This window comes from Fukomys damarensis, unplaced genomic scaffold (genome assembly GCF_012274545.1).
Source record: "Fukomys damarensis isolate Sample0158 unplaced genomic scaffold, DMR_v1.0_HiC HiC_scaffold_38, whole genome shotgun sequence".
Classification (NCBI taxonomy): Eukaryota; Metazoa; Chordata; class Mammalia; order Rodentia; family Bathyergidae; genus Fukomys; species Fukomys damarensis.
Window position 1 is genome coordinate 75,117,869 of NW_022900950.1, and position 10,493 is coordinate 75,128,361.

The following is a 10,493-nucleotide window of genomic DNA, read 5'->3' on the forward strand; positions in this document are numbered from 1 at the left end:
TTACAGGCAGATGTTGGAGTACACCAGTCTCCCCTCACCGTTTCACTTTCTATCCTTAGCCAACCATTGTCTGAAAATATTAAACGGAAACCCAGAAGCCAACACTTGGTAACTTTCTATTGCACGCGTCCCGAGAGCGTGGTGAAATCCTGTGCACCGCTGTCAGGACGTGACTCACCAGGGCATCATCCCACGTCCAGGAAATCCCCGCCTGAGGTCACTCGTAGACACTCTCCTTCCGGGAGCCCTCGTTTTACCTAACAATGGCCCCAGAATGCACGTTTAGGGCTGCTTGGGCATCGATGAGGGAGGCCGAGCCAGTGTGCGCCGGCGGAGGCAGCGCCAGCCCTGCGGGAGGGGCCGCTCTGCCTGCAGTACCGCTCGGCGACGAAGGGGGCGCTGCACCAGGAAGCCGCGAGGTCGCTGCAGGAGCCTAAGGCGGATGGCGGGGGAGAGGCAGAACGCGGGATTTGTGTAAACTGGGGTGACAGGCCACGGGGGCGGGGAGCGGCAGTGAGGTTCTGACACTCTCCCGTTGTTCTTTCTTTTCTTTTTTTTAAAGAGGGAAAATTTTCTAGTGTGAGCAGGTATTACTCTGTTACCCACCTTTGCGCAATACTTCTAATTAAATCTTAAAGGAAAATATATTTTAACAGTGGTGAAAAGTATCTTAAAAACAAATATTAAGGTTCTAATACATCATGCTATAAAAGAACATAATTTAAAGGCAAAGGCAAAGTGAAACTTTCAGTAAGCATTCGCTAGTAAAAGCCCTATAAAATGTTGTAGGTAGTAATTACTTGGGCTAAGATTAAGGGCACATAACAGTATTTTTAGGTGCATCTACACCCCACATACAAAGCACACAGCAGTCTAACTACAGTCAATCCAAATGGCGGGTTAATATACAAAGTCACCCTTAAAACACATCTTTGTTGAATATGTAAACTAAGATAGGTATGCAAAACCGAAATGGTATTTCCAAGTCATTATTTCTGTGTGAGCCAGACACGTGAACACTAACGCTCCCACTGCAGTGAGAGGTGGGATGTAGAATGCGTTTAGATTTCGGCCAGTTATTTATAAAGGAAATCTCTCACTTTTGGAAACTAAAAGAAGAAAAACACATACTGTCCCCAGAAGTATTGCATCTGGCAGCTGGAGGTTTATTCATTCCCAGTAGCTGAAGATCTTTAAATCATTCCAGGAGGAGACCTAGCTCTGGAGATTGAGGAGGCTCCTGTTCAGTTTGTGCTCAACCCATTTCTGTAGCAAAAGGAGCCTGGAGTCTGGGCTGAGCCAGGTGCCCGAGGCCAGGGTGTATTCTAGACTCACAGCGCTGCCTCCCTCTTCTCAGGTGTTTGTTTTTTTAAAAAAACAAATTAATCAAAATAGTGCATCTCCAGAATTGATTTTGTATTAGTCGAGATAAACCAGTGTCTCCAGCCATTCTGTGCATAGGTAACCACACCACAGACTGGGTAATTTGTAAAGAACAAAAATTAATTTTCCCACAGTCCTGGGGGCTAGGAAGTCCACGATCAAGGGCTGGCTCTGGTGAGGGGCTTCTCACTGCTTCATCACATGGCAGAGGTGGAAGGGCAAGAGGACACACCGAGAGAAGGGCTTTGGTCACGCTGTTAACCTTTTTGTGAGGGTGGAGCTCTCCAGACATGAAGGCTTCCTCTTAGGCCTCACCTCCCAACACCACCAACCTGGGGAGTATGTGTCTGGGGACACATAGCACTGGGTTGTGGTGTAATAACTAATCCCCAGACAAGCTCAGATTGTGCTCCAGGACCAGATTGTCTCCTGTGTGATTCTGCAGTCCAGGCCACTTGGCTGTGGTGACTCTGGCATCTCCTCAAGAGATCTCCTTGGTCTCCAGAGGAAAGAGGTTGGAGATCCTCAGCCCACTCTTCTGTGGCTGGTCCACAGGGACGGACAGTACGAGCCCACTGCTTACAGCCCACTGGCTGGACCTGGTCATATGGTCCCACCCAGAGAATAGGGGCTGGGAAATAGAAGCATGCGCGTGTCCTGAAAAGATAACGATATTGCTGAGTAACAGTAATGTTTACTGACACTTGTACAATCTTTGAGAAGGTTCCTCTGTTTCTCCTTGAGTTGGTGAGAGATTCTGGTCTCTAAACCGTAGGGCAGCCAATAGGACATGGGGCTCCTGCTGGGGAAAAGGCACTCGAGTCCCAGCAGAAGCCTGATGTGGAGCCTGCCATTTACACACCTTTTCAAACACAGCTGGCCAGAGTGACTAGTGTGCTCGATACCTCTGTAGCCAGGAAAAGGCTGGCACTGGGTGGTCTCTGAGCAGTGTATGATGTGTATGTTTTTACAAGAATAGCATATACAAGTCTTCTGTAAGCTACTTTTCTCAGTATCATGTGAAATGCTGGACTTATTTCTGAACACCTTTTAGTTGCTTTTCTTGTTGCTAAGACAATATCTGACACTCAAAGTTAAAGGAGAAAGTTTTATTTAGGTCACAGTTAACAGAGGCTTCAGTTCATAGTTGGTTGGCTCCAAGGCAGAGTGACACATGGCCGAGGGGCATTGCAGAGTAGAAACAGTTCATGGCAGGAAGGAGGCAGCAAAGCAGCAAAGTAGGAAGAAGTAGCAAGTGACAAGCAATCCCAGCAGCCCTCTTTCCTTTCCTTCTATTCATTCTGTCAAGGCTATTCGCCCTCCCAGGGAGGGCCTTCTCATTATCCCAGAACTATTCGAAACCAATCAGTGAACTGATTTAGTAATCACACACCCTTGACCCAAGTATCGCACACTCTAGATTCAGCCACCTCTGAGAAAGCCCTGCCTATGACTGCATGAGGTTTTGGGAGACATCTAGACCCAGCCATAACAACACGCATTAGATATTTTACCAGCATTGCACACTCCCCATGTCAGCACCAACCTTATCATCTCTAATCTACCCTTAACCCCAATTTAGGTGTGATTTCTTCCCTTAATAACTTATTCCCCAACACTTGTTGGGTGAAGACAAATGAGCAGACATGTTCTCTTTTCCTTAGCCTTCTTTGTTAGTCACCTTGGCATTGCTGTGATGAAATACTCAGGAAGATCAACTTAAAGATGGAAAGGTTTATTTTGGCTCAAGGCTTTAACCTGTGGTTGGGGCTGCACTGCCATGGGCCTGAGGTGGGGCAGATATGGTGACAGCTGGGACATGTGGAGGGGAAGGCTGCTCACCTTAGGGAAGCAGGAAGCAACAAGAGAGAGAGAGGGAGGGGAAGGACAAGAGAACTTTCAAACACACTCCCCCAGCGACCTCCAGCTGGGCCCTGGCTCCTACTGAGCTCATTCCACTGGAAATTCATCAGTTGGCTACCCATTGATTAATCCACTGATGATGCAAGTTCCCTCCAGACCTAGACACCTCTGAAGCCTCTGAGCACTGCTGCTTTGAGCATCTAGCCTTCCATACAGTAGTGCTTGGGGGATGCTTCATATTTAAACCGTAGCACCTTGTCATGTTCAGTTGGTCTCTTCATCATTCATCCAGCAAAGACTTGCTTATGGAGACGAGAGTCTTGCTTTGTTGAGCAGGTTGGCCTCAAACTCCTGGGCTCAAGAAATCTTCTTGCCTCAGCCTCCTCAGTAGCTGGGACTAAGGCGCACACCTCTGCATCCACATGAAATATTTACTCCGCCTGTCCATCTGCCCTGTATGCAGCCTGTGCATGCGCCTATGGTCTGTCCAGTGAAATGGAGCTTCATTACAGGCTGACTTTGTGTTTGCTCTGGGTGCACCCAGGTGAGTAGCCCTTTCCCCCATGGTGTTAATATCCCAGAGAGGGACATACACAACATGCAGGAGATTAGTACACGATTGCTGCTCAGTGGTGCATCTGCCCCGGCTCACTCAGGCAGGATCCTGTGTCTTGCTGAATGCTGGGCACAGGTGGCCTCTGTTCCTGGCTACCTCCACCTCCCCAGTGGGGCTGCTGGCAGCTCTGCACCACCAGTGGTACCACAGCAGCCAGGGAGGAGGGAGGCCATGGCCCTGTGTGATCTAATCTCTGAAGTGAGGTCCTCACTCTGGAGATTCTGTTTCTTAGCACAAGTCTAAAGTCCTGCCCACATCCCAGGAGAGGGGAGACCACATGGGCACGGGGGACGGGAAGTGGAGCTCACAATTGTAATACTGCAAAAGCGGGGACTGTGTGACAGGGAGAAGCCCTTACTGCGTCATGAGAAGCTGGCTATTCTGATTTTCACCAAACTTGGACAGCATGTTAGAAAAACTTGACTTTGTAATTTATGTGAGGACAGTTAGGGGTTCTCGGTGTGTCAAATATGGGCCTCAAAAGGAAAGCAACAAGTGTACCAGTCAGGGATAAACCTATTTCTGAAGAGAAAGGGCCTGTCTCCCGGTTCTGGGAGCTTCAGCCCACAGTAGAGCAGATCCGTCGCTTTTAGACCTCTGGTAGTGGGGGGAGGTGTGCGTCATGGTGGGAGGGTGTGGAGCACAAAATCACTCACCTCATGGCTGGGATGAGAAACAGAGAGAGGAAGAGGAAGGGGAAGGGGGTGGGGAAGGGAAATGGGAAGGGCTGGGAACCCACTAGCCTCTTCAAGGGCGTGCCTCTCTGGGTTGAAGACCTCCCGGGCCACCTGCCAGTAGTGCCAAGCTGGGGAGTGAGCCTTTGATGTACAAGTCTTTGGAGCACATGCTAGATCCAAACTGGAGCAACAAGGAAAGGTCCTGGTTTGCAGTAGAGCTGTTTGCCAATAGGCCACTTCATGTTTATTATGAAAGACAGCCAAGATTCTCCAGAGCGATGGTAGAAATTAGAGGAGAGCTAGATCCAAATATGTTGATGTTTTGTGGCAAATGTTATGGTGCAGAACAGAATCCCTCTGTCAACCCTCGCACTTTGGATTCCTTTCATACCAGTTTTGTAGTAGGCAGAATTATGGGCTCCCAAAGTGGTCAATATCCTAAGCCTTGGAACTTGTAAGTATGTTAGGCTGCGTGGTGTCTTCATCCATCTGTGCTGCTATGAGAAAATGCCACCGAATGGGACATTTATAAACACTAGAAATTGATTTCTCACAGTTCTGGAGTCTGGGAAGTCCAAGACCAAAGTGCCAGCAATTATAATGTTTGGTGAGGACTGCGACCTGCTTCGGAGAAGGAGCCTTGTTGCCGTGTTCTTTAGACTGCCATCCTTACATCACCAAGGGGCAGAGGAGGATGAACCCACCCCCTCAAGCCCTTTTATGTGGCCCTATTTCCGTCCATAGAGCCAGTACCCTCGCGGCTTAATAACTTGTGAGGCTCCCCTTCAAACTGCCGCGCTGGTGAGGAGGCCTCAACATACGAATTGTGGAGGACACATTTAGAGCGCAGCTCACGTGGACAGACTTGCTATGAGAGGAGGAGAGGACCCTGGATTATCTAGAAGGCCCAAGGTCACAAGGGTCCTTACAGGCAGAATATGGAGATTTGCTGCTGGCTTTGAGGAGAGAGGAGGGAGGCCCACACCAAGCAACACAAGCAGGAAAGTCACGGAGACAGACTTGTCCCCGAGTCCCCAGGAAGGGATATACTTCTGCTAACATCTTGGTCTTCGCCAAGCAAGGCCCATTTTGGATGTTCAGCCTCTAGAATGGAAGATAAGTGTGTGTTTACAACCACTAAGTCTCCTTTCGGCCAGAACCGCCATCTTCCAGTAATTTGCCAAAAGACGAACGCAAAGGGAAAGAGGAGGGGAACCCAGTGTGTGTTCTCGAGGCCTTTCAGAAAACTTGGGGTTGCTCCTTTGGCCGCGTACATGGGATCTACAGAAAAGGGTGCTATTGCAGACATCAAGGGCATGGGTACTGTTCAAAAAGGAATCCCACACAAATGTTACCGTGGCGGGACCGGAAGAGTCTACAGTGTTACCCAGCACGCTGTTGGCATTGTTGTAAACAAGCACGTTAAGGGCAAGACACTTGCCAAGAGGGTTAATGTGCATATCGAGCATATTAAACACTCAATGAGTCGAGATAGCTTCCTGAAATGTGTCCAGGAAAATGATCAGAAAAAGAAGGAAGCCACAGAGAAAGGGACCTGGGCTCAGCTGAAGCGCCAGCCCGCCCCGCCCAGAGAAGCACACTTCCTGAGCACCAAGGGGAAGGAGGCTGAGTTGTTGGAACCTGTTCCCTATGGATTCACGGCATAAGCTGGGCGTGTAGCTCTGCCATGAAGCTCCTAATTAGCAGCTGAGTGCCCAAGTCCAATTTAAAAAATAAAAAATCATCCTGTGTTGTAAGGATGGTTTTCTTCATTGAACAGGTGTGTGGTGCCTTTACCTCAGAGAAACAATATTTGGAGCAGATTCTCATTATACCCAGTTAATTGTGTCAGGTCTTTACTCTTCAGGGTTTTCTCACTGAAAGATGTGAGGTATTGAGCAAATGTATACCCAAATGGCCACATATTTATGAAATATTTATATTGGCTTTTATATTATATTTGGGACAAGATGTATCAAAATATATACATATATTTTTAATTTTCCCCCTTAAGTTTATTGGTACATTTAAAACAAACAATAGTTATTTATCACTGGGGTCTTATATCTTTACATAATATGTCTTGGTTCTTATTTTCCCCAGACCCATTCCTTATTTAGAATGGCCATTCTTTCCTTTTTTCACATTTTTTCTTTTCCCTTCTTTCCCCTCCCCTCCCCTGTCCTTCCCACTTCCCCTTTACCCATTTTCTTCCTATTTCGCACTATCAATTAATGCCATTTGAGCCTTATTTACACTTAGTTTTAAGATGTATCAAAATAAATGGAAGTCAATATATGGGATTTCAGTTAAATAGTTTAAAGCAAAAAAGTAAAAATAAAACCACTAAGTTTGTGATAGTTATAACAGTAATAGGAAATAAATAAACCACTGTGAAGAATGGTGAAGTATCTGAGACTATAACCTGCTTTCAAACTAACCAGTTAGCCTGTTACAGGTTCATGGATGTTGGTAGATGTTAAGAGTCTACCGGGTCAGAGACAAACAGCAATTCTGCGCACACAGCAATGGCAGCAGCTATCGCAGTAGCGTTTACACAAGTTAATGGCACCCAGATTCCTAGAAGGTGATAAGGAAAGGGCCAGAGGCACCTGCAGACACACAGGTTGTGATGCAGAAAAGGAATCCTGAGCAGACAGGATCCCCAAAGCCTTCGGTAAGCATGCCTGCCTTCTCATCCCAAAGGGCGTACTACAGACAGTCTCTGACTTGTGTGATTTGACGTGATGATTTTTCAGCTCTACAAGGCTGTGAACATGTGCGTGCCCTCACGGTCATCCTGCCTTCCCCTTTTCAGTATAGAGCTCAATAAATTCTATGAGATGTGTGATACTTTATTGTGAAGTAGGCTCTGCTGGGCGGCTTTGCCCAAATGTAGGCTGGAACTGCTCTGAGCTTGTTTGAGGCAGGCTAGGCTAAGGGCCCGCATTCTGTAGGTATGGGTGGTACTAACACACTTTCTACTGACTGGTGTTTCCAGCTTCTGGTAGGTTCGCTGGGATGAAATCTCATTGTCAGCTGGGGAGCACCAGCGTGTCTTCCAAAGCTGTAAAGCAAGCCTGTGTTCTGCCCTCGAAGTTTCCTGTCTTTCTGTTTGTCGAGGCTGGTCGCTATGTGAATATTATTGCACATAATTCAAAGAAAGTGACACCAAAGTTGCCTCAAATTGGATGATCAGGTTGGATGTGTGGAGACGGTCTAGCCCTGGGGACAGTTCCTCACTGCAGAGAGAGCTGAAAAGTGTATTTCTCATTTTTAGGTGGGCTTATTTCCCAAGTTTGATTTCTATGTAGAATAAGTGTTGAGAGCCAACTATCCAATCATTTTTAGTATAATCAGAAAGAGTTCGTTTACCCAGACCTTCAGGAGATAGTATCTTAATTAGATTTTATTTCTAAAGGCATAATAAGAGTCAAAGAGGGTTTCAGCTGGGCCCTTTCACAGCCCACAGAAGTCTGAAATAATGCAAAACCCAGAAAGCTGGATGGCAACTGCACACACAAAAGGTGCTGTGTGGAGTGAGGCTGAGACAGAAAATGGACTCTGTCATATAAAATGTACTTGTGTAGCTTGCCTTGAATCCACGAAAAACATAAAAAGGGGCACACAGATGCACGATCTATTTTTCTGTAGAGTTTCCTTTACTGTGTGCTGGGGATTGAGCCCAGGGCCATGTGCGTGCTAGGCTTGTACTGTACCATTGAGCTACACCCCTTGTCCCTTTCCCATAAAGCTCTGCAGCCGATGAGCATTCAGCATTTTAGCAACTTTTTTCTACAAATTTATCTCCTTGATGATTTAAACTTTTTATTTTTATTGAGGTATGAGTGACAAGCATTTATGTATTTGAGGTTCCAAATATGATGTTATGATAGGTGTGTAACTGTGACATGATTACAGCCAAATTATATAAATATATTCACCACTTCACAGTCGCCTCTGCCCGTGTGTGTGCACTGAGAGGACCTAAGAGCGACTCTCAGCAAATTTCAAGGATGCAGTACGGCATGATGAACCGCGGTCATCGTGTGTACATTCGATTTCCAGAACTTGCTCATCTTCAAACTGAAAGTGTATTCACATCCTTTAAAGAACGTCCCCGTTCTCCCGACTCCCTGTTCCTAGTGACATTGTTTCACTCTGAGTTTGACTTTTTAAGATTCCACAGATGAGATCATGAAGTAATGTCTTCCCGTTCTTGGCTTATTTCACTTAATGTAGCATCCTCTGGGTCTGTCTCCGTTGATGCAAATGGCAGGCTTTCCCTGTTTTTAAAAGGCTAAACAATAACGCGTTTTCACTGCGTTTCCTCAATCGGGCAGGGAATGGACGTGTGGGTTGATTCTGCCTTGGATGCTGCGAACAGAGCACTGAGCGTGTACAGGAGTGCGGACGTCACCCGGCGTTGCTGGCTTTGTGTCCTTTGCACCCGTATTCTCTAGCAGGATTGCTGGCCATACGTAGATACAGTGTGCTTTCTGAGGAAGCCCCGCACTCCTTGCCTTGATGTCTGCACTAATGCACGCTCCCAACCGTAGTGTGCATGCGTTCGCTTTTCTCCACACCTTGGCCAACACTCACCCTTCGCGTTTGTGATTACAGCCATTCTAACAGTGCAGGCCGATGACTCAGTCGTTTTGACTTGCGTTTCCCTGATGATTAGTGATGTTGCCCATCTTTTCACAGACTTGTTAGCCTCGTGGTTTTCCTTCCTCAGAAAAATGTCTACTCGCTCCTTCGTCCATTTCAAAGGCAATTGTCGTTTGCTGTTGGCTCATATGAATTCCTTGTATCTCTTGGATGTTAACCCTCGATTGCACGTAAGGTTTGCAAACATCTTCCCCGCTTCTGTAGGTTCTTTCCCTTTGCTGATTGCTTGCTGTGTAGAATAAAATGCTTTTTCAAAGCAAGTTAAAAGTTCTCTCTACTTGGTTAAGAAATCAATACTTTGGAAGTTAAATGGCTGCAGCAAAAACAAAGGCAAGGTAACGATCAGGAAGTTTGATCTGCAGTCTTCCATGTCTTCATTGCCCCAGTACTTTGTTTAATTGCAGAAAAAGCACAAGAAGAGTGGTTTGGCTTAAAGGCTGCCTCAGTTGAGTTAGACTACTTCAAATCACTTCAGTTTTCGTCAGTCAAACCACTTTTCGCCTCCACTGTCTAATGTAATCTTTTAAAACAACTCCTAGAAAAAGATAACTTTCCCAAGACCCCGAGGCCCCGAAGCACTGACCTTTCCACTGAGACCACGCCAGAAAGATCAGGTGATGATTTCCCGGGGGCTTCTATTCTGCCGTTCTTGGCAAATGAACTCATTAGTGCAGTTCCTCACTCTTTGTAGGACTGCCACTGCCGGATTTAAACTGTTATTCAAACTTGTGCCGGCACCGTGCGCATGGCGGATACTTATGTGGCTGATGGGACAAGCACGGGTTCTGGCTATGTGAAGTTCAGTTCCTGCCGATGCCTCTTGCTGGCCTCTCGCCTCCTTGTAATGCAGGGATCATGATGTCTTCCTCAGGGCGCTGACTGATTCCTGCGTCATGTGTGAGCGCTGCTCACTGACCGCCTGGCTGTTCCGGGCTCAGCCGACCCTGTCCTCACTGGACTGTGAGCAGCTCAGGGGAAGACACCCCACCTCTCTTGCTGTTGTCCCTAGCAGGTAGCACCATGCCTGGCCAAAGGGCCCGATAAACACATACCTTGTGACTGCAGCCAGCTGGTGCCAGGAGGTGCTCCCTCTGCACACTTCCTTTCTGTCTGGCTTCTGGGGCAATGGGATCAGTGGTGGCATCAGTTTGAATCTACAGGAAGTTCAGGTCACCCATGCCTGTCATTTTCACTTCCTAAAACTGACATTTCTGTGAAATATATTATGCAAGATAGAAATTGTGAGTAGCCACTCCCTTGGGCACCAGCTCCTGACACAGTGC

General features: G+C 47.1%; 1 protein-coding gene across 1 annotated transcript; it reads left to right on the top strand.

The window, feature by feature from the left end:
- The first annotated feature begins 5,648 nt into the window (after window positions 1-5,648).
- LOC104864789 (60S ribosomal protein L21-like) lies at window positions 5,649-6,206 on the top strand. Its single transcript, XM_033759956.1, has one exon. It carries the CDS (start codon window positions 5,649-5,651, stop codon window positions 6,204-6,206), a length of 558 nt encoding a protein of 185 aa, XP_033615847.1.
- The last annotated feature ends 4,287 nt before the right edge of the window (window positions 6,207-10,493 follow it).

Excerpts from the sequence above, each read along its gene's own strand:
- LOC104864789 (XM_033759956.1), top strand. The coding sequence starts at position 5,649 with ATGGAAGATAAGTGTGTGTTTACAACCACTAAGTCTCCTTTCGGCCAG.